The sequence below is a fragment of the Cimex lectularius genome, unplaced genomic scaffold (assembly GCF_000648675.2).
Source record: "Cimex lectularius strain Harlan isolate CLEC.00 unplaced genomic scaffold, Clec_2.1 scaffold201, whole genome shotgun sequence".
Taxonomy (NCBI): Eukaryota; Metazoa; Arthropoda; class Insecta; order Hemiptera; family Cimicidae; genus Cimex; species Cimex lectularius.
Genome location: NW_019392805.1, coordinates 652,670 through 677,918, shown reverse-complemented (window position 1 = coordinate 677,918; position 25,249 = coordinate 652,670). Strand labels below are relative to the sequence as shown.

At 34.1% G+C, this 25,249-nt stretch overlaps 1 protein-coding gene across 5 annotated transcripts; it reads left to right on the top strand.

Annotated features, from left to right (window-relative positions):
- The first annotated feature begins 9,350 nt into the window (after positions 1-9,350).
- Positions 9,351-22,119, top strand: LOC106671098 (membralin). 5 transcript variants are annotated; one of them, XM_014401919.1, is made up of 14 exons: positions 9,351-9,869; positions 14,151-14,386; positions 14,457-14,704; positions 14,791-14,912; positions 16,966-17,019; positions 17,498-17,562; positions 17,651-17,735; positions 19,557-19,800; positions 19,866-19,956; positions 20,034-20,091; positions 20,159-20,245; positions 20,352-20,484; positions 20,552-20,651; positions 21,607-22,119. In XM_014401919.1, the coding sequence occupies exons 2-14, from the start codon at positions 14,210-14,212 to the stop codon at positions 21,754-21,756; spliced, it is 1,614 nt and encodes a 537-aa protein (XP_014257405.1). In that variant the 5' UTR covers positions 9,351-9,869; positions 14,151-14,209; the 3' UTR covers positions 21,757-22,119. The 5 variants fall into 5 exon arrangements, with proteins under 5 accessions (XP_014257405.1, XP_014257409.1, XP_014257404.1 ...); XM_014401918.2 differs by having other exon boundaries at positions 9,365-9,864; XM_014401922.2 differs by lacking the exon at positions 9,351-9,869 and adding an exon at positions 9,996-10,139.
- The last annotated feature ends 3,130 nt before the right edge of the window (positions 22,120-25,249 follow it).

Here is a 25,249-nt window from a genome sequence, read left to right as displayed (position 1 = left end):
CTCATCGTTCAAATTTTAAGAAGAGGAAGAAAAATAACTTTATTCTGGGACTGGTGTCCCCTGAGAATAATTTACTTGAAATAAATAAAGGAAGTTCCTTCTATGAAGTTACAAGTAAAAAAATATAGAAATCTTGCCACAATGTATACCAGTAAGGCAGGCCTGAAGAGAAAATTACGAGAATATTAAACAAAAATAACAAATGTTAACGTGAGGTCTCTGCTTGGACCCTAACCAATTTAAATGATATCGCATTAACACATAAAATTGCCAGATCCAAAATTCTCGGGTCAGTCGAAAATTTCCAAAACTTGGGGAAACATAACAACCCGACGATTGGGTGCCAGGACACAAAAAAGTTCTGGGTAATGAAAAAGCACACATGAAGGCCAGAAGAGGATCTGCAAGACCTCGATAAGCCTAGAACTTACAATTGGGATAACAAAAAGTGAACGTACTCCAGATGTGGCCACATAGTAAACCCATGATTAAAGGAACCTCATTAAAACTGGCACACGTTGCAACAGTTGTCAGTGTAAAGGAGAACAGGGGTTAAGGAGGTAAGAATGATAGGGTTCTATACCGGTCACTAGCATCTCGGAAAACACCCATTTGTAAGATATGTCCTGAGAAGAAAGAAGCTGACATCCATATTATCTTCGAATGCGAAGCAACCGCTTAATGGAGACATAACCAAGAATACCAAGAAGACCCAGGAAAAATGTAGCAATGACAGTCAATCGGGTTAGGTCGAGTCAAGGTCAATAGGATCAGACGTGTTAGGTTAAGTTAGCGTTATGTTTGGGAAATGGTTAGGTTAGGGTTATGGTTTCAGAGGAGTTAGGTGAGGTTGAGGTTAGGGTTATGGTTAGAGACGAATTATGTACGGTTAACGCTAAGGTTAGGGACGGGTTAGGTCAGGTTAAGGTTATGGTCAGGAAAGGGTTAAGTTAGGTCAGGCTAAGGTTATAGTTAGGGGCGCGTTAGAAATCTATAATGGGAATAACAAGAACGTAGACTCCTACATTTCAGAATGGGTCCACAAACAAACAAAAGGAAAAATGTCTGACCCAGTAAACACTTGATTAAAGAACCCTCACCAAAAGTGTGCTAAAGTTAAACCGGGTAAAACTCACGGTAGTGATAGGGATATAAACAGGTCACTAATATCTGAGAAAACACCCATTGTAGGTTATGCATTAGGAGGTAGAGACTGCCAATCATATCATATTCGAATAACTGCTCAGTTGAGTCCTAGTACTAAAAAGACCAGGCAAGAGAATTGCAGTGATAGTAAAATAACCTTCTACTTCTTAAAAGAAGGATCGACTTGAACTGACCTAAGGAACTAGGAAAAGCACAATAAGCCAGAAGGTTGTAGTGTTTTGTGGTGATGCTTTGGCAATAGCTTCTTCCTGGCATTCCCTTGTCATTATCATCATCCGCCTTACTTCAACATGGAGGATCATCATCCCTGATAATGAACTATTTCTCTTTACATTTCTTCTATTTCTTACTCTTTACCATGTTTTCTTTTCTCAGTTTGGCCCAGGGCCATGTAATTAAAATTCCGTGGGGTGAATCGATTAAAGCCATAATTGATGTTAATAACAGATGGATAAATAATAAATCTTAACTGCTTAGGATCAAATTTAAGATAACTCAATGAAATCTGTGTTTAAAATATAACAGAGAAATTATTTTAAAATAAAGAAGACCGATTTAACGTAGATGCAGTTCCTGGATTGTCAGTTGATATTTTTGTTTTTCTGGCATTTTTTCTCCTGCTTTGTGGGTTGTTTATTTTGCAACTGCCGACATTTACAGAATTTTGTTAAATTTTAAACTTTTATTATTTTAATTGGTACGTTTCCTTGGCCGACTTCAGTTCTTCTTGTATAACTGGATAAACCGGTTTTCGGTCTTTTTCTATACCCTTTTTACACTCTTCATCGATTCGGTAAAATTGGCACTCCCATGGGAAATTAAAATATTAGTATATTCCTGTGAGCTATCGCCTGACCTCGCGTTATGAATCCTAAACCCCTCCACGTTTTAATAGGAAAAACAGGGGTAATCTAATCTTAACCTTGGATATCTATTTGACTTATCTATAGCATCATTATAATCTGGAGGCAAAAATAAAAATCGTATGGTTCGAAGAAATAAGCATAACTATTTAATTAATGGTTAAATAGCAATGTTTTTGGTTAAGCTTTAGGGCTAAGTTAAATAATAATTTTAGGACTATGTCATGTTTTGTCGTTTAAGTGACAAAATTATAATCGAGACCCGGCACTTTGTCGGATTTGTCGATGGGTCACTTACCGTTCGACGGCCATGATGTAGCTGATGCTGAGTCGGTTGGAGATTGTGAACCTGGTGAATCTGGCTAGGATGTGTACATGACTATGTCTATAGCAGACAGGCGAGCTCATCGTCAAAACCAGGCAGGAGATAACTATCCAGCCGGAACCGCGGCACTGGTGGCAGCCAGACACCCCTATCACCATAATAATTCATACTCGAGGCGGAATCCACAGTAGGGATTTCCATATCGCTTGCAAGAACGTATACGTCAATTTAATCTAAATTTCCCATAAAAATCAGGAACAATAGGAAACCAAATGAAGAACAACCGAGACCCGTCAAACGAAGCCAGCGAGACAGTCCAAAACACCGGACACGAACCAAGCTACAGATTTTTCACCCTGCAGACCTCAAAAGGACATATTTGAATCAATTGTTGCTAAAATTTTATGGCAAATGTTTGTGACCCTTCAGACACCGTTGAACCGGACGGTTCAACCAACCCGGTCCAAAGCTATGTAGAAAGCTCTGAGAGAATAGATCTGTTGCCTACTGCCATTCCATGGCGGATCTTTTTTTAACTCTCTCCCCGGGCGTAACGGGTAATGTCGAAACACCATCTCAAAGAAGTACATCGTCCATGAACGATGTCAAGGTCCATTCAATGAAATCCGCTGTTGACTTTCACGGTTATATTGCATTTTTGTAAAAGAAAGGAGGGGAAACAAGATCGAGGCCCGTTGTTTTGAAATTAGTCCGCGGATTTTATGAACCGGTGATATTAGCATAATCTGTGTTACAATTGATCAGTTTGTTTATAGCACGCGTTTGTTGTCGTCTTCAATACCTTTTTAGCCGGGATTCGTTGAGATTTTAGCGCAGGATATCATCATAGGTACGTACATTACTTGCATTATTTACAAATTTTTAACATTTTAATAATAACTACTTTTCCCTCCGATTCCGGTTATATACATTTGTTCTCAATTTTTTTTCTCATGAAAAAATGTGATGACTAGAATGTTAGAATATCGTGAGATCTAGACGGCATGTCGATCAAGACGGTACTGGGAAAAAGAAAAAGCTTTGTATTTTGGGATTAAGTGATACAGGCATAAAATTATATATTATCTCTATTTTTTATCTCAACCAAAACCTTATTAAAGATTAATTATGTATTCTATCATACACTTTTATGCATACGTTTAAACATGTATACACATTTGCAATAATGGGACAAATTTTCATTTCAGCCTTGAAGGTTAGAATATATTGTTATATACATACATGTATGAGATTAAGATGGCACTTGTAAAACACCTACTGAGAATGTTATAATTTGAAACAATGATGTACGCAATGTAGAAATTTTAGGTTTATTCAAAGTATTTGTACTAAATGTGTGTTTCTATGTAGATGTGTCACGGTTGTGTGTCGTGTTGCGATATAAACATATCTTACTAACCATCGCAACACGACCCACAAGCGTGACACATTTACACGGAAAAAGGCGTCATACTCTCGGCTAGTAGATCCCGCGGTCGTGGGTTCGATACCTACTGTCGCCTCTGGACTTTTTCTTACGCCTCAGGGGACCGGTGGCCGAAATTGAAAGAAATTGACACGGCACTCATCAATGGAAGGGGCGGGATCGGATCTCAGCAACCCTGAATTCAATCCTAACCTCCTTCAAAAATGAGTTTCTTCGATGGAAGAAGTCTAGTCTGTATCAAAGTTTAAATAACTTATATAAACATAGATATAAATTTTATATAATAAAATAAATAAATAATTACATAATAAGTAAATATGCACATACATACACAAATAAATAAGTAATTGCATACATATGCACATGTACATGTATCTATACTCTAAAAATAAATAAATAGATAAATAAGTGTAACGCGTGTGGTCACGTGTATAAACAAATATATAGTGCAGGATTGTTTTTAATCGTTGTGCTTCCATGGAATCAGTGTGTCGTAATTTCCAATCAATTTGTAGATGAGGTACTTATTTGAGGCGAGTTTACAATGGAGATTGATGGTTTGCGTTTTCACCGCATCATAAATCCAATGTCAGATTCGTTGTAGAGTTGGTTTAACCTGGTCCGTCTGCGAGAAGTGACTAAGTATTAAGAATTTGTTCTGCATTCTGTGTATTTTTAGCAGATTCGTTTTGCCTGTAAAACTCAATAGAGGACAAGCGTTGGACGGGTTGGACAACCGCCTTATAAATAAGAGCGCTTATTGTGCATTGACAACCCTGATTAGCCTATAGTTGGAACAGACTTCTGATGGCCAGTTTGACTTTTGCGATCCTATTCATTATATGAGGTCCAAAGTGAAGATTTCTGTCCAGAATAAAGCTTAAGCAGGTTACCTTTTCCGACCATGCGATGAGAGTTCCATTAATGGTGATTGTTGCTCTTATTGTGGGGCGCCTCTTTGTGAATAGGATCGCTTCACATTTTAGAACGTTAATCAGTAGTTTCCACCTTAGACAGAATTATTATTATTTTTTATTTCGCTGTTCAGTCTGTTTGTAATGGCGCTTGTTCTCCAGGAGGAAGATAGAAGCGCTATATCATCTGCGAACAGTGCTGTTGACAGGATTTAATTGTGTCCTGGCATTAACAAAAATGGTAAAAAGACATGGCCCCAAGATTGATCATAAGTGATGTATATATTTGCATTTATATTTCTGCTATTATTATTCAATTATGTTCTATTATTACAGTACTGAAATTTTTGAATAAAATATATATTATTTTTCTAAATACTAATTATAATTACTTGTAAATACTCAGAAGAAAGATATTACTTATTTAAATTTTTGCGCTAGACTCCCTCAGACGGTTTTAAACCATGAGGAATGTGTTTTGTAATATAGATTGCCGACTTGTAAACTTTGTATATACAATTAATTAAGGTTTTTAGTTGAGATAAAAAAGTCAATGGCATGAGCGGGATTCGAACCCACGATCTTCGGCTAGAAACGCCGCTGCTCTACCACTTAAGTTATCGTGACCTCGATCCACTCGGACACCAACTTCCTATCTCAACCCCACCTTTTGATATGAAGTTGGTGTCCGAGTGGACGAGGTCACGATAGCTCAAGTGGTAGAGCAGCGGCGTATCTAGCCGAAGATCGTGGGTTCGAATCCCGCTCGTGCCATTGACTTTTTTTATCTCAACTAAAAAACTTAATTAATTGTAATATATTAATTGGTCAAGCGGACCACGAAATTAGTGAATTGTATATACAGTAATCCCTTAACATTCGCGGGTATTTGGTTGCAGAAAACTGCCGTGAAAGTTAAATCCGCAAATGTTGAGTCTATTTCCCTATGCTAAAGGAGGGATGGATAGGGGCCGCCGGAAATTGAGATACAATTTAGAATTTAAAAAACAGTTTACTCAAAATAAACGTAATAGAAGACATGACAGAGTTTGAACATGCTAATTGTTTTCATTGTATGTAATTTCTGATGTGCAAGGAAATAAATAACAATTAATTGTTCGCTCTTTCGCCGAATAATTAATTTCTTTAAGTATTTCCGCATAAGGATTTGAAGCGGCCTTGACATCCCTTTTAAACTTAAAACTTCGATTTAAAGATGGGTCGAAATCCATTGATTTTTTTAATAAGTCGATCCCTCAAGGTTAAAATTGCCCCGAACTGTTTTGAAGAAAAGCTTTTACCTGCATAAAAAATGTATGTCCAAAATTTTTATTCTTTCAACAAGGGGGTTTGTTCCGTTTTGGAAGAGAAAGCATTTTGCGACACAACGTCCACAAGAGAATAAAACAAACTAAGAAGAAAGAAGGAGCAGTATGTTGAAAGCAGGCCAAATTTTTCTGAAAATCAATTTGAGCATCCAATCCATTTTTTAAATAATTATTTTCTTATCTCCTGTTTTTTCCGCGAATAAAGAAATCGGACTTCCTCGAATGCCAAAACTTTCCTCATGTTTTCATATGTAAATATTGAAAACCGCGATAAGATACAAAATTTTTATTGTGTTGAGTAAACAAAATACTTTTTGTCATTATATTCGTCAAGAATAGTACAAAATAATTCATTTTAATCCCACTATTAATAAATTAAAAAAAACCTCAAAGTGATAAAAGGCATTAACAATGAGGAATTTTGTTATTTTAAGGTTAAATTTTGTTCAGGTAACAGTTGGACATCATCTGGTAGATTATTAAAAAAATTTTATAGCCCAATATTTACAAGAGTTTTCACATCTTTTAAGTTCAGCCGCTCAGGAACTATTTTATTACAGTTTCTTGTATAGTGATTATGTACAAAATCTAAATTTTTTTAAAGTCTCCCTTTGTTTGTAACAATACATTACACATTGTAAGAGTAAGCTGAGAAAATTCATAATGTGTACTTTAGTAAATGTTTCTTTGCAACATTCCCTATACTTTAAATCCTCTAAAATTCTCATAGCTTTACATTGTTTTTTGAAGATTAGTTTGGCATGACTAGAGTGACCCCAGACCAATAAGTTATAAACAATATATGATTGAACAAAAAACATTAATTAAAACTTTTTGAGATATAATACATTTGAGACTTTTCAGTAAAAATAATTGTTAAGTTTAGATACAACAAATTGACAATGTGCATCCCAAGAGAGATTTGAATCTGTAACTCACCCAAGTGTTCTACCGGTTGATTGTCTAGACTATTTCTTGAATTAGAAGTTTTCAGAATCATAACCTTGTCTTCTCTTTGTTTAGCAATATACCATTCTCAACGAACCAATTTTCCAAATTAGATTTCAGTTCAATGTTTTGTTCGATCAGCTTTATCTCACTTGGTCCATTTAACTGGGAACTGCAATCATCAGCATACTCTGTAAACAGAATTGTGGGAAAGTAATTATAAAGGTCATTCATGTAAATTATGTACAATAAGGGGCCTAGGATGGAACCCTGAGGCACTCCGACTGTAACTCCAGATTCCGATGAAAACCTTCCATTATACTTTACTACTTGTCTTCTATTTTCCAGATAAGACCTTATCATACTTATTGCATCATGATGATATGATGATAATTTTACTAATAGTAATGTATGAGATACACAGTCGAAAGCCTTACTTAAGTCTATGAAAGTTGCAATGGAACAATTACCTTTATTGAATGAATCAAGTGAAAAGTTTACAAAGCTGGTCAGAAATTTTCAATCTTATTTTGGGTCGCCCCTTTATGAATTTGGCTAAAAATAACAATTTTCAGGCAATCAGGAAATTTATTACATTTAATACACAGGTTAATAAGTTGCATCAGGATTACAAGAATGGAGTCATATACACTGACAGGCAAAAAATTCCACCCACTTGTATTATAATTTGTTTTGTATATATTTTTATATATTAATAAAAGTTTCACGTTTTTTAACGTTTAATAATTGAGTCTTTTGTCTAAAACAATAAAAAAAAATGCAAATTGCTAAGGAAAATGAAAAATGAAAGAAAAAACGGACAGATAAAATTTGTTTTAATGTTGTTTTAGATTTTTAATTAACATTTCAATATCACGTATTTCCTCCTCTTGCCTTAACATCTCGAAGAAGCCTCGGCATGGTTTCTACCAATCTGGAAATGCCTCTTTTGAGGTTATCCCATAAATGTTCGATGGGGTTCAAGTCTGGAGAACGGGCTGGTCAGGCTAAGACCCTGATGTTATGCTGTTGAAGGTAGGTACGTTTGCACTGTGCGAGTGACATGTGGACGATCATTATCGTGCATTAGATTAGGATTGTCGCTGATTTCATCAAGAATAGGGCACGCATGAGGTTCCAAAATTTCATCCGCATAGCGAGTGGCCGTCAAAGACTATCCTCGGACGACGACCAACTTGAAATTCCCGCCCACACCATCACTGACTACGTTGAAAAGGGGAAAAATTACAGGCTTCGTACTTTTCATTTTAATTTCGCTTTCTCCACACTCTTTCACGTCCATTTGGAGATCATAGAACAAATCTGCACTCATCTGTAAAAAGTACAGCAGACCAATCGACCAAAGACCAATGGGTATGTTCTCGAGAAAATGCAAGCCGTGCTACTCTGTGTTCTGGTCAATTCTGTTCCTCTTAAGGGGCGAAAAGCCACCAGTCCATACTTATACTCATCTTCGAGCAGTGCGTTCAGAAATTTGGACACCTCGAACATCGTGGAGCTGTGATAAATCGCTTGAACGACAGTAAGGTGCCGGTTTCGCAAAATTCTCAAAGTCAAAAAACGGTCATCTTATGGTTCTATTACCCTAGGGCGTCCAGAACCGGGCCTTCTATGCCAGGACCCAGTTTCTTGAGTACGTCTCGCAGAGTTTCGTAGGGTACTCCGATGGCAATAGCCGCATCCTGATGGAACGTCTATCATCGATAAGTGCCCCACCACGCACAACATCCTCAGCACTAAGTGGCACTATTAAAAATTGATATTAAGAAAACAAAGATGAAAACTAAACAGTTTATTGCTTCAATAATTCAAGTGAGACTGAATAAACATTTTAAATTCCGTAAAAAGTAAACATTGAAAACTTTATCCTTGTTTTTGATTAAGGATTAAGTGTACTTACCTCTAATTAATATTCCCAATTTAAAACATAGCATAAACAAATATTTATTGATAAAATCAATGAGACAAATTAATGGCAGAATTTTCTTTTATCGAGAAAATAAAAAAAATCAATTGGGTGGAATTTTTTGCCTGTCAGTGTATATGTAGGTACATCCAAGCCATAGAAATCTCCAGGTTTAGAACTTTATAAACTTAAAATTGCTTTTTTCACTTCATCATTATTACTTTAGTGAAGTTAAAACTATATTATATATTGTATATTAAAGAATAAAGACATATAGTAGTAGTAGTATTGAACATGTACAAATAAAAATTAATTCTATTCTATTCTAAAGTGTGAAAACGAAAACGACTGTCATCCGTCGGTGACGTTTAGCTTTTTTCCATTTTCTCCACCGTGACCGTTCCAAGAAGAACCAAAACTGGGCCCCGTTTTAAAAAATCGATTCGATCTGTTTATTTCGCAGAAAGGAAAATTGCAAAAAAGCCGGATCCGAACTGTGACATTTTTGGTAGGAAAAAAAAAAGAGAGATAGGGAGAGAAATTTGCTTGTTTTCAGTGATTAATTCGTATCCGAGTCGAGAGTCAGGACGGAGGAGACGGGACTGTTAACTGCGGAGTTCCTTTCGGTGACTGTGAGACGAGAATTTTAGACTGATTCGCTTTTCTCTCGTGGAAAATCCGGCATTTTCTCAAGAAAAATAGGCTGACGAGGTGCGAGATCCCGACCGGAGAAGGCGAATCGGGCGAAGAATCGAATTTCGGCTCAAAAACTGAAAGAAGGACAACAACAAAAAAAGTGGGAAAAGAAAAAATATTATTATTGCGAAAAATGAGTTGCGTGGGTTAAAAACTGATTTTTCCACACTAGAAATTATGTTTTAAAATGTCTTGTTTCCTCCACGTTTCCGCCTCTTCTCGGCTTCTCAGCTTCTGCTGTCATTGAAGGTGAGGTCAGTTTCGATTTCGACATTCAATTTTTTTTTGTGCAAATTTCATTATCAAAAACCCATCCATTTTTGTTTTCCACTCGTAACATTTTCGCCTAATTAAAGCCGATACCATCGATTTTTGTTGTGTCACGCTCAATTTTCGATCTGTTACGACGAGAATATTTTGTGGCCGCGTCCAGTTGAACACTTCAAAAATATTAGTTTTGAAAAATACGTCGCCGACTGAGCTAAAGCAACTTCAAAATTAAAACAATATACCCAGCTAAGAAAGTAATGTATTTTTTTTATAACTAATAGACCAGAGATTTAGAAGAATTTTGACCCATTTTTGCAAATTGACCTCGTCTGAAACAATATTGACTTTAATTAAATAGATGTTGGGTTATGTTACAACAAATTATGAGATGAGGCTACTTTGTCTGTTATAAACTACTTATGACATTTGTTCCATATGTTTTAATTCACTTTCTCAGTGTTCCCTCATATTTTCTGCTTGTTAGAATCTACACTTATTAGAACAGTCTACATAAAAAAAAATATAGACACATTGAAGATGGTGAAATACGTCTGACAGACCCGCAAGGATATACTGGCTGCGACAGGCAAAGGTATGAAGGGTCCTTTGACAGCTTGTAAATCGCTTCTTACATCTGTTCCATATTTTTCTTTGGGTTTCTCAGTGTTCCCTCATATCGTTGGAGTTACACTTATTAGAACAGGCCATCTACAACAAAAATTTCTTCATGTTGATAGACATACCGAAGATGATGAAATGCAACTGACAGACCAACCCCACAAGGGTTGACAGGCGAAAAATGTTCTGCGACGATCAAATTACAGAAAAAATGTTAGGCATATTATCTATGTAATTCTAATGAACATTAAACATCAATATTGACTGTAATTTTAAGTAACAGTGTTATTTTAAGAGAAAGGCACCTTTGACAGTGGGAAAATCGCTTCTAACATTTGTTCCATATTTTTCCTTCATTTTTTCTGTTCCCTCTTATTGTCCGCTTGTTAGAGTCACACCCTTATTAGAGCTATCCTCGCATACAAAAAAATATATCTGAGATTTCTTCATGTGGACAGACACTGAAGATGATGAAATGGACCTAACAGACTAAATCCATGAGGGTAGATAAGCGAAAATGTTCGGTGATGATCAAATTATAGTAAAAATGTGTTATTTTAAGAAAAAGGCATCTTTGACTGCAGGTAAAATGCTTCTGACATGTTTTGTTTAATATGTTTAAGTCTGTTTTCTTGTATTACAGTAAAGTTGAACTTCCCATAAGTGTACACCACTCGGAAGTGGGATTTTATTCGCTTGTTAGAAATGTTGGCTTACTAGAAGTGTCTACATATAGAAAAAAATATTAAATAGATGATTTTGTACTGTGGATAGACGCCCTGAAAATGGTACAATGGCAAAGTGCTGTCTGACAGAAAGGGTAGGCAGACGAAAAATGTTTGGTGATGATCAAATTAGAGAAAAAATATTAGGCACATTAACTATGTAATTGGATCCGAGCAGACATTAATTTTCTTTCATGACTTGTATAACATAAACCATTTTTCTGACAGAAAGAATTTTTTTTTGCTCATCTCCAATCGACTATGTGAACTTAAAACGAACCAAAAAGCGCCTAGTGGGTGGAGGGTGAAAAGCATTACTGTTTACTACTCGTTAGAGTCTTCTATCATTCGTGACATCCTGAGTTGTCATTTGTCTTAAAAATAAAATAACAGACCCAGATAAAAAAGTAATATTGATTGTATTTTTTTATATGGGGGAAACGGTTTTAATTAAGTAATTGCTCCAAAGAGTGGCAATCCTCCATAGTCTTCAAGTGAGGAATGTCCTATGGTCTCGTTGAGTTGGAGGCCCGACGAACTCAGACTTTTGGCTTGACTGATCTGATGTTGGATGCAGGACTGCATTGGCGAACTCAGAACCATCAATTACTGATCAGTCTCATCGGTACAGACCAGCCTTTACCCTGAAAACCTTGGATGGCAAGACCTGAGAGGACGTTGACCTCAGGCCCTTGCTGACGATCCTCTATGCTATGGACGAACGCTTCTTAGGATTGGGTGTCACAATGTTCATAATTATAAAATGAACTCGTGGATCAACCGATAGCCTTTTCCTCCTACTTAAAACAAGCTAAAATTGAAACTTGAATTTTCTCCTTATTGTGTTTTATATCCTTAATTTTCTCCTTGTTATCACACAGTTATTCATAGTTAATGAAATAATCATTGTGATTTTATAGATAAAATAAAAGGAAAAACTCATTGTATTATTGATGATTTCATTGATTGTATTATGAGTGTTGATAATTTTGATTTTCTGCATTTTGAAACTTCTCAGTTGAATTGGAGGTGGCGAAGATTTAGTTTAAATATCATGACTTCCTTAACTCTCAATATTAATATTTATTGAGGTAAAGAAAAAATCTTTTAAGCAGTATGTTGACTGTAATTGACTTATATACTTTTAATTTATTTTTAGTAGTATTTAATCTAATTTGTAAGAGAATGCTGAGAATGTATTGGGATGTTTGGAAAATAAGGCAGGTTTACAGTTATAAAATAAAAACATACCAAGTGACAAAATGGTACTAAGGTTAACAAACATTTTTTTTTTTTTGGAAGTGGATTAAAAGTGTTCATATTTGTACATAATAATCCATCATGAACAGTTTATTATATAGAGGGGTAATTGAAAGAAAACATGAAAACCTGCATTATTTTCCAGACAACTTAATATTTTTCAGCTTTTTTCAACTACCAATAAGCCGAGAATGTAGAAAACTTAATTTGTCAACAATTTTTGTTTTGTGTTAATATTGTAGGTCAATAAATAAAATACACTCAACAATGAAAAAAGTAAAGACAAACAAAACCTGTCATCTGTATTTATTTTACATTATAACAAGGTATAAAGATTTTAGTTGACTTAAAACGTAAACACAACATTAATAATTTGAATAAAAAATTTTTTTTTCTTCTTAAGAGTGTGGTTTTAAATCGAGACGAGTGATCTCACTCGGTCAGGTGCTTTAGCAAACGTTGGATATAGCATCCATTATATAGCCCATGTCCTGGGTGTGCTGCGCTCTACCATCCACTATGGTCTACAGTGGTTTAGGTTCACCGATCAAAGGGAAGGTAGACCGAGATGTATGACGGCTTGCTCTTACTGCACTATAGAACCTTCATTTAATGGCTTCCTTGATAGGTAGTCAACTCCAAATGGCCGTCGTGTAAGGGTGAGCTCTAAAGCAGTCATCAGAAGGCTTCTTGACAATAGTCTAGTCTTTAGATGTTCCGCATGAGGTTCTTTACTACTGGAGAGTTTTCTTAGGCTGGAGAACGCTTCTTGTGCCATGCATCAGTCAGCCTTTTCAAAGACAGTCAGTTGAGGTATGGGATGGGATCAGTGTACATACCTGTACTGAACTGTTATCATACATAATTTATATTGTTTCTTTCTCTTTCTAATCAATTAAACCAGGAGACACTTGATCAGCTTTCCAATCACACACAGGAGACACCTGCTAAACCTTATTAGCATACAGAATTATGACAGCACTAAGGTACATTGAGTAGTGCTTCTGGAATCTGTGGTCCCATTCGCTCCATTTATTGTGTTAATTGTGTAATGCTCGACTGCATGTAGCTCGAGTTGTCACCCATTACCTGGAGGATATATGGATAACCACAATGAATTGGCCAGCACATTCTCCTGACATGAATCCCATAGAACACTTATGGGACATGATAAAGATACGGGTTAGACATCGTTAGCCATCTCCAATTAGTGTTCTGTGTAAGAGCTTCAAACCGCTCTTGTTAAAGAATGGAATTCTGTTTCAGTAGATGAAATCCATACTTGATGCTCAGGAGATTCAAGGCCCTCGATGAGGCCAGAATTCATGAATTTTTGCTTTCACTTAATTTGGTTTACATTATGAAGTCGATAAGTATGTTTTAATCAAATGAAAAATGAAAAGTACATATTGTTTGAAATAAATAACAAAATACGAGTGTCTGTTTTTTTGAGTGTAGAAAGTGAAAAACTAATTCCTGTTATATAGGTGGTCTTAATGTCCCAACTTGGGTGTCGCGGATGAAGGGTTCGAACCATAAGGGATTATCAAGGGAAGCCAAAACCATGAATACGAGTTAGACGCTCTGACCACTACCCAAATAATAAATTTAAACAATGTATTCAATGCTAATTCTCAATATTTTTTCTTTCTTTTTTTCCAGAGAATGGAGCATCGTGGTATGTTTGTGGTAGATGAATAAAAGATCAGGCTAAAGAGGTTATGGACGTAATTGGTAACCCAAACATAAATCAAGGAAGAAATAATGGAGTGCCAAATCCGCTATTGAATGTCCGAGATCGTTTATACTATGCAATATTTGTTAAATTAGCACTTTCTTATGCGCGAAACTTTCCCAAATGTGCACGACGATGTATCGAGTTCACTATCCTTTTAAAAGTAAATTAATTTTATATGTGTAGTTTTTCGCATTTTTAAACTTCTGTTTTAAATATATATTTTTTTACAGGCCCTTTGTGCATTTTTCATCCTGGCTTATATTCATGTGATATTTTCGAGAACACCCGCCACCTGCCTGGAACATGTTAGATCCATCTGGCCCCGTGAAGGAATCCTGAGGGTTGAAATTGCGACAGGAAGGTATAAAATCCCACCCCGTTCTGAAAACGTCGTAGACATTGCTGACAAACTAGAAGAAATGACTGTAAATGAATTGCTTAAAATGGATTATTTATTTAGGGTGACAGCGAAAGATGGGTAAGCGATTTACATCTGATTAGTGCATCTTTAATAATTATTATCGATGTAAGACTAATTAACGATTTCGGATTATAACATTTTAGAGTGGTTGACTTGCAATCGTCAGCAGGAGAGTATTACACAAAAGAAGGAAAAGATATTAAACCTGCGATATCGACCACTGGACCAAATGATGTTTCCCCTGTCGCTATCAATTCAACTGCTGGTATGAATGACAAATTATTTAATTTTTATTAAGCGATTTCAATTTAAATTAAGTAATATAATATTGTCACATGTTCATTAATCTTATTGAATAATTATATAGGACTGTATCGAGACAAATAACATGCCTGGAATCCCCATACACACAATATACAATACACATATACAACTCAATACTGAAACCAATATGGACATTTGTAATGGGAACCCTTGGAACTATGGGGTTCAATCATGCCTTCCAATCTCTGCAGAATCCTGACCCTACAATGACAAATCTTAAGATCCGCCAACAACCGTCCATTGATTCCATACTATGGATGGTAAATGGCCCTCTTCCCAACAATCCTCCTTGAGGTCTAAAAAGACAGTGGCCCCGAGACCTGCTCTCACAAAGGGCCATTGATTGAGTGATGGTTTTTGATTTAGGTGTTATCATTGGATAGCTCTCCGCTCAACGTCTTTCCTTTTTTTTATTGCATATTATCCTTTTTTTAAATTTCAAATTAAGCCTTTTTAATTTAATTTTAAATTACCCTTTTTTATTTAATTATCCTTTTTTATTTAATATTAAGCCTTTTAACTTGAAATTAATGTTTTTTTAAAATTTCAAATTAACTTTTATTAATCACAATGTGACCCTTTTTAATTTCAAATTACTTTTTAAAATTCAAATGAACCTTTTTTAATTAAATTGTTTCCTTCTTATTAACCCTTTTTAACTTTATATTAACCCTTTCTTAATTTCAAATTATTTCTTTTTATTTCAAATTAATTTTTTTAAATATATTTCCAATTAACCCTTTTTAAGTCAACTTAACCTGTTTTTAACTACAAATTCTCCCTTTTTTAATTTCAAATTATCCTATTTTAATTGCAAATTATCCTTTTTGTATTTCAAATAAACCTCTTTTTTAAATTGCACTTTAACCCTCTTTAAAGTTGTGGCATCGGTGGCCACAATGGTTTTAGGCGTTGACACGGGTGCACATCACTAAAGTAAAGGTCTCAGATTCGAATCCAGTGTCCCTGCATTCAAACCCAACATACTTACAAATGTGCTTTTTTTTTTTTAAACGCCCCCCCCCCCAGTATTCATATAACCTCGTAGTTGATGAAATACTCTCATAAAAAAAAAATAAATAAATAAATAAAACAACTTTTTAATTTTTGAAATTTTGACTTAAAATTAACGCTTTTTAATTTTGAATTCACATATTAATTGCAATTTAACTCTTTAATTTCTAATTACTTTTTAACATTCAATTAACCTTTTCAAATTAACCCTTTTTTGACTTAAAATTAACGCTTTTTATTTGAAATAGGGTGAAAACACAACCTTTTTTAAGTGTAATTGAACCCTTTTTAATTTCTAATTAATTGAATTTTTAAAATTCAAATTCACCTTGGTTTAAATTTCAGTTTAACCCTTTTTAATTTCTAATTACTTTTTAAAATTCAAATTAACCTTTTCAAATGTCAAATTAACCCTTTTTAATTATTAATTAATTTTTAAAATTCAAATTAACCCTATTTAACTTCAAATTAACACTTTTTAATTTCATTTTTTTTTTAAATTCCGGATTGTCATTTTTTTATTGCCTATTAACCTTTTTTTAATTGCAATTTCATTCTTTTTAATTTCTAATTATTTTTAAAATTCAAAAAATTAACCTTTTAACCTTTTCGAACTTCATATTAACCTTTTTTTTAAATTTCAATTTAACCCTTTTTATTTTCTTATTATTATTTAACCTAATAATTATTTAACCTTTTTAACTTCAAATTAACTCTTTTTAATTTCAAATGCTCCTTTTTTAAAATTTCAGATGTCATTTTTTATTACCAATTAACCTTTTTTAATTGCAATTTAACCTATTCCAAATGAACTCTTTTTAGCGTCAAATTAACTCTTTTTTTAACTTCAAATCATTCCTTTTCAAATTGCAAATTATCTTGTTTTTAATTGCAAATCAACCTATTTCAATTAACCCTTTTTAACTTCAGATTACCACTTTATATGATACTTTAATGCTAATAGTTTTTAAATTTAACAGTAAATCAGTACCCTTTGATGAAAACCCAGGGATATCACAAGTCGGGAATATTTGGTGAGTGTTAGATAAAATATAATTGAGAAACAAATAATAGTAAAATTTTGTATTAAGAAAAAATCACAGATAAGGCTAATTCGAAAGAATAGAACAATTCCATTGAATTTGTTTCATGTAATGTAATCTCCTTCATCAAGGCTTTGGAACTATTATTAATAATTGACAAGGTTAACATTTATGAATGGACGATCGGACTCATAATTGGCCTTATCTCTGATGTTTTAACCTTTCCCAATACCACATGAATGAAATTATGGGGAGCCCTACATGGAGTCTCCCTGGGAGCACAAATTTCTAAGACCTTGCCTAAAATAATTAACTAATACAAGAACAACACATTTAGTTATATAATTTTATAATAATAACCTGCTCCTTTTTCAAAGAAAAAAAATGAATACCATCAATCAGTCATTAACATATTAAAGTTTTTGTAATATTTGTTGAAAATCAAGTGTAATAATCAGGAACTTTACAGGGCCACTGAAGTCTGCGCAGTATTCGATGGATTCGATTAAAATAATCACCGAAAGGAATACAAAGGTGTTTTAAATTGTTTCTTTAAGTAATACTTGATATACATTAAAAACTGAAAAAATTTGAATCCTTTTTGTTTTAATTCTTAAAAAAGATGCAGTCGTACAATTCAACGTTTACCGATGATGTACAGATAATGGAAAATTATGTTCGAACTTTTGCCAATATGAAGAATACAGGTTTGTTATATTTTTTAAAAATTTATTTTACTTTGGTTAATGTTAGTTTGTTGTAATTTGCCCAAACCATTCCTAGCCCACAGCATAATTTCTTTCGTTGTTGGCCACTTTTTAATCTAAACCACACCCAAAGCCTATCCTGCTGTGCCCCCTACACCCTTGTCTGCAGTTTGTAAACAGCCACTTCAACCAAGGCCGACAGGGCTATGTCCACACATTCTCAGATCTTGCTATGACAACCGCTTCTGCGCTTAGCCCCAGGCTATAAAATGGTACCGTCAGAGTCTGAGATTCAAAATAAGATCAGTCACCTTGTAGGGGTGAAAGTATCATCTGAAGAATGGGCCTCTTATCTCCTGCCACCTAGATTTTTGACCCAATACAACATTCCTCCCTCATAAAAGACTATGCTGAGCAATAAATCCAACCCTTAAAACTAGAGCTTTGTTTACAAATAAAACAATATTAGATGCAGTAGTGATTAAGATTAAAGATTCCAAGATGGAGATTGTAGGTTCAGTGTTACCTACAAATGAGCAGCAACACTGCATGAACAACACTGCCCCTCCCAAGCTCATGGGATTTCCTAACCTAACTTGTAAAGATGGTGTTCTCTGAGGCAACTTTATGCAAGAAAGGGTTAAATTTTATAAATTGGATTTGAAAATTTTTATCTAGACAAAGATAACACATGATATTAGATGCAGTAATGATGAAGAACGCAGTTGAGGTTGAAGATTCCAAGATGGAGAGAGATTGTAGGTGCAGTGTTACTAATACATGAGCAGCAATACTGCATGAACAACACTGCGCCCACCCTAAACTCATGGGATTTCCTAACCTAACTTGCTAAAAATTGTGTTCTCTGAGGCAACTTAAGGCAAGAAAGTTTAAATTGAGAAATTGATTAAATTGGCTTGGAAAAATTTTGTCATCTAGACAAAGATAACATATGATATTAGATGCAGTGGTGATGAAGAATGCAGTTTGAAGATCAAAGATTCCATGATGGAGATTATTTTTTGATTCAGTGTTCTCAGTACACAAAAAGAAACCATGTCAAGTAGTTTCATTAGAAGAATGAGCGAGCCTCCATCAGTCCACTGCCACCTACATCTTCTATGACCCAATGCAACAACATTCCTTCGTCGTGTAAGGACTCCATGCTGAGCAATAATTCTGATTGTAAGCCAGGAGCTCCACCCTTTAAACTAGAGTGTTATGTAGAATAAAACAATCAACATTAGATGTAGTAATGATGAAGATAGAAGGTTTCAAGATAAGAAATTATAGATTTAGTGTTCCCAATACATGAGCAGCAATACTGCATGAACAACACTGCACCCACCATAAACTCATGGGATTTCCTAACATAACTTGTTAAAGATGGTTTAGAAAAGAAAGAGTTAAATTTTATAAATTGGATTTGAAAATTTTTATCATCTAGACAAAGATAACATATGATATAAGATGAAGTGGTGATGAAGACGGCAGTTGAACATTGAAGATTCCAGATTTTAGATTCAGTGTTTATCTTTGTGATCAGAAGAATGAGTTTGCTTAAATCCACTGCCACCTTTATCTAAGACCCAGTGCAACAACAAGACTACGCTGAACAATAATTCCAACTGAAAGCCAGGGGTACTACCTTTTAAACGAACTTATGTAATTAAACTGTTTTTCCTGAATAAGACCTCTTTAGAGCCAGATATATCAAGGGACAAGAGAAAAATCCCACATATTGACTAATTTAAGTAATGTAAATTTGTTCGAAGCGTATATGATTTTGTATTGATTTTATTTATTAATTTATTTTTTCAGAACCCACTGATGATGAGTACATAGTCGAATATTCACTGGAATACGGCTTGTTAAGACTTTCACCATTAACACGAGCCAAGTTGAATATTCCTGTTATGGTTGTCTTTCTTGATCCTACTAAAGATAAATGTTTTGGAGACAGATTTTCACGTTTTATCCTCAAAGATCTGATTGGATATGATGATCTTTTAATGTCGAGTATAAAATCTCTCGCCGAGGATGAAGATAATAAAGGGTTTTTGAGGTGAATTTTAGTTATCTTCTAATTTATTTATTTTTTTAAAATTTATAATTTGTATTTATGTTTAGAAATGTCGTTACTGGAGAACATTATCGTTTTGTCAGTATGTGGATGGCCAGGACTGCATATATAGCTGCATTCTTCATTATGTTACTCTTTGTAAGTATTCTTACCATTTTAATTCAGCTAAAAGGGGAATTGATGGAAATTAATCTTTCTTTTTTCTTTTCTTACAGACAGTGTCAATTTCAGTTTTGCTGAGATATTCTCATCATCAAATATTTGTCCTAATCGGTATAATTTTTTTTCTTTAAGATTATTTTAAAGAGTGATTTGACTGCAAGATGTTTGTTTGTTCCAGTTGATATCCTTCAAATGTTAGAATTCAATGTCAATATTATATTTCCTGCTACACCTCCTCTGCTCATGGTGATCCTTGCACTCATAGGTAAGCGGTACGGATTTGGCTAGACAATTTTTAAATTTAAAATTGATATGTTCATTTTTTCATTCCAAGGATTCCCAACATTATTATAGTTTTAAATATTTTTTAGGCATGGAGGCCGTTATGTCGGAATTTTTCAACGATGCCACCACCGCTTTCTACATCATTCTCATTGTATGGGTGGCTGACCAATACGATGCTGTTTGTTGTCATACCCATATTTCTAAGAAATACTGGTTAAGGTAAGCTTCTTTTTTGAACTCTTTATACTTGCAAATTTTATTAATTTAACCGACTTTTTTTTTCCAGGTTTTTTTATTTATATCATTTTTCTTTTTATGCATACCACTATCGTTTTAATGGACAATATAGCAAATTAGCTTTGATTACATCATGGCTGTTTATTGAGGTATGTTATCTGTGATCTATTATTATTCTTTTTTGATTACCAGGTAGGCATGGTTTAGGATAGGTAAGGTTACAGTTAGGTTAAACATTTTTTTTCCATGAACAGAGAAATAAGCAATTTTTTAATTTTTTTAGTGTTATTTCTATTGAAACAAAAACTACTCTCAACTATTAAATAATTTTACAATTTTATTGTATGGTTGTTACTACGGGTAACCCACTACAAGCTCCTGACTTGCAATTTATGATTTCAGGAGGACTTAAACTCCTGGGCCGATGAAAACAGGCTTGACTTGAACTTAAAAAAGTCCCAGGCTATTTATTTGCTAAACTTAAGACCTAATCTTTCTCCCACAGTGCGTTGGTTCCAATATTTTTCGACTATTCTCAAGTAGTTTCCGTCTCAAACAAGGCCCCCATTCTGACACTTCTGGAGCCCCTCAAGGCTCAAGCAACTGCGCTTCTCTTTCTTTTTACTCATAGTGATTTCCCTAAATCCATAAAATCCATGACCTTTATGCAGATGATTTCGAAATTTACCTTTCCTTCTCACATTCTGGCTTGGAAGGTGCATTTGTAGGATTGCAGAAGGAATTGAACTCGCTGATGAAAACGAGCTTGACTTGAACTTCATCCCAAATAAGCCTCCGATCTGACATTTCTGGAGCCCCTCAAGCTCAACCGACTCCACTTTTAAGTCCCGTCTCTTTGAATGCTACTCGACTTATTTCACACTTTTTTAGTCCCAGAATAAAGTATATTTTTCAATTAATTGTAAAATTAAACTGAGAAATGTATTGTAAAATATTATGCAAGCTACTAAGATTTGCTAGATGTACTAAGCAACTATATTATATTGAAAATTTTTCAAAAAATTTTTAACAATTTTGAGATTTGAATCCTTAATCAATTTTTTTTAAAACTTTTTTACTTGCTCATTCAAATTTTTGTTGCAGCATTCCATGGTTTACTTCTTCCATCACTATGAACTACCTTTAATACTACAGCAAGCTCAGGTTCATCAGTTTATACTAAGAGCACAAAACTCCCAACCACAAAATTCTGATGACGAGGAACTTGTTCAGCCGTTTGAGAATATATCATAAAAAATAACATCACGTTTGTTTTGTTCTTGTTTAAATACAACAAACAACATAATTATTAAATGTTATGACAAAATTATTTAATTTTTGTGTTGAATGAAAGTGAGTGTAGAAAGAGAGAAAAAAAAACAGAATGTGTCATAATTAATGTATTAGTGATTTTAAAAATTGGCTTATGGCACTGCAAATGTAAAATGTGTGTTTCAGACTGAGAGAGAATTTATAATTAAAAAACACCTTCAAAATTTGTTTAAATTATTTTGAATGAGGTTGAAAGCTTGTTATTATGATGGAGATTTTATTTTAATTTTATATTTTTGTTAATTGTATATTTGTGTTTATAAATAAATAACATTTATTCTTTCATCATTTTTATGAACAATTCGTACAAGCTCTCTCTGCCGACACATTGCAATTAATTTACTATAATTGTACGAACGCATTTATAACTAATTGAATTTATAGTATTACAAGTATCAGAGTTGGCTCAAACTTACAACAAATCGATAATTCTTTAAAAATAAAATAAATAAATACAAAATCAATAAAGAACATATGTTTTTAAACAAAAAGAAGTATTATTTTTCATACTTGCTTTGCCCTGAATTCACAGACAACATTTTTGATTTGCTCAATCGGAATAAGTGAATANGAACTATCTTTTTAAAAGGATTGAACACTGCACTTACTCCACTATTCATCAATTCTATAAGTGAATTAATATGTCAATATAGAAGGATAGAAAATATTTCAGCAAATTTTAATTGAATAGCAGTTTCAAATCAGTGGCCAAACCTCATGCGATTTCTTCACAAACAAAAAAATTGCTATTCTGGGGCAACTTGGGCAAAAAATGGTTAATTTATAAACTGGATTTGGAAATTATTATAAGAAAGACAAATATAACAATGGATACGAGATGAATTGATGATGAAATTTGCAAGATGGAGATTGGCGCCAAAAAAAAAGTGTTGCCAATACACAGGAAGAAACACTGTAGGAACAGCACTGCACTCTTCCTAACCTAACTTAGTTGTTCTCGCAAGAAAGGTTAAATTTGTAAACTGGATTCGTAAGATTTTTTCTTCTAGAAAAGTATCAATTGAAACTAGATGGAGTGATGATGAAGATTGAAGATTCCAAGATGAAGATTGTAGATTTGGAATTGCCACCACATGAGCATAAACACTGCAGGAACGCTTTAAACTCATGGGATTTCTTGTTAACACAAACAAAATCGCTAAGGTTGCTCTGATGCAACTTTGCACAAGAAAAGTCTCTTTAAAACCCAAGAGATCAGATCCTACACTGAAGATGCGAAATGCCGAAACATGTTTAATAAACCAACACCGCAAAGAAAGGCCGACCAGGATGATCAAGTAACTGCTCTAATCGAGTAACAGTTAACATAGAATACATCTATCACCAAACTTTTTGTAAGTGCAATAATAAAATTCTATCTGTCCTTCCAAATATTTATGTATTGGGTGGCATTCTTGCTCACTCTATTAATAGAGGACGTTTAAATTGAGTGGGACACATTAAGTGCTGCCAAAAGTGTGTTTGTCATCCGAATATGGCTGATTGCGAGTAAAGTAGGATGATCCTGTGAGGTTTAGTGTTGAGGGACATCTATGTACATGCTGACGGACAAAGGATGCCCCTTGAGGACAACTGGATCAGTAGGATTTTAGGGTGTGTAGTGTTGTTTCCTGCAATTGGTCTATCTGTGTTTTGGCAACATTGAATCTAGAATCTCTATCTTGGAATCTTCTATCCTCATCGTCACTTATCTAGTATTCATTTTTATATTTGTCTAGAAGATAAAAATTTTCAAATTCAGTTTATAAATGTTGCTCACAGAAACAGCAAGTTAGGTTAAGAAATCCCATAAGTTTATGGTGGGTGTATTGTTATTTCCTGCAGTGTTTCTACCTGTGTATTGGCAACACTGAATCTAGAATTTCCATCTTGGAATCTTCAATCTTCATAACTACTGCATCTAATATCGTTTGTTATATTTGTCTAGATATAAAATTTTCAAATTCATTTTATAAATATTGCTCACAGAAACAGCAAGTTAGGTTAAGAAATCCCATAAGTTTATGGTGGGCGTATTATTTCCTGCAGTGTTTCTACCTGTGTATTGGCAACACTGAATCTAGAATTTCCATCTTGGAATCTTCAATCTTCAAACTACTTCATCTAATATCGTTTGTTATATTTGTCTAGAATATAAAATTTTCATATTCATTTTATAAATATTGTTCACAGAAACAGGAAGTTAGGTTAAGAAATCCCATAAGTTTATGGTGGGCATATTGTTATTTCCTGCAGTGTTTCTACCTGTGTATTGGCAACACTGAGTCTAGAATTTCCATCTTGGAATCTTCAATCTTCAAACTACTGCATCTAATATCGTTTGTTATATTTGTCTAGAATAAAAAATTTTCAAATTCATTTTATAAATATTGCTCACAGAAACAACAAGTTGGGTTAGGAAATCCCATAAGTTTATGGTGGGCGTATTGTTATTTCCTGCAGTGTTTCTACCTGTGTATTGGCAACACTGAATCTAGAATTTCCATCTTGGAACCTTCAATCTTCATAACTACTGCATCTAATATCGTTTGTTATATTTGTCTAGAATATAAAATTTTCAAATTCATTTTATAAATATTGTTCACAGAAACAGCAAGTTAGGTTAAGAAATCCCATAAGTTTATGGGGGGTGTATTATTGTCTCCTGCAGTGTTTCTACCTGTGTATTGGCAACACTGAATCTAGAATTTCCATCTTGGAATCTTCAATCTTCATAACTACTGCATCTAATATCGTTTGTTATATTTGTCTAGATTATAAAAATTTTCAAATACAGTTTATAACACACTCTTATCTTGTCAAATGTTGCCTCAGAGAAACAGCAACTTTAGCTATTTTGTTAGGTTAGGAATTCCCGCGAGTTAGGGCCGGCGCATTGTGGTTTCCTGCAGTGTTTCTACTTGCGTATTGGTAACACTGTATCTCGAATCTCCATCTTGGAGTCTTCAATCTTCATCACCGCTACATTTAGTATTGATTGAGGTATTTGCTAGAAGATAAAATTTTTCAAATACAGTTTATACAATTTTAATTCTATCTTGCCAAATGTTGCCTGAGAGAAGCACCAACTTTAGCAATTTAGTTAAGTTAAGAAATCCCATAAGTTTAGGGCGGGCGCAGTGTTCGTATGCCCGTTTATTGCTAACACTGAATCAAAAATCTCCATCGCCATTGAACCATCTAGTAATTGAACGTTATATTTGCTAGAAAATAAAAATCTTCGTATACATTTTATAAATAAATCCTTTGTTGCGTAAAGTTTCTTCCGAAGAGGATTGTTGAGAGAGCTTCAGCATTAGACGCGTCGAACGTCTTTCATTAAAAAAAATTAAACATGAACTCTTGTCTCGGTATTGTGTTATCATACACCGCGTCTGTTAAATTTGTTGGTTTT

Bases quoted from the DNA above. Each gene is read 5' to 3' on its own strand.
- LOC106671098 (XM_014401919.1), top strand. From the start codon at position 14,210: ATGGACGTAATTGGTAACCCAAACATAAATCAAGGAAGAAATAATGGA. The intron at 19,957-20,033 runs GTAAGTATTCTT...CTTTTCTTACAG, and splicing joins TCTTCATTATGTTACTCTTT to ACAGTGTCAATTTCAGTTTT. The intron at 20,092-20,158 runs GTATAATTTTTT...TGTTTGTTCCAG, and splicing joins TCAAATATTTGTCCTAATCG to TTGATATCCTTCAAATGTTA.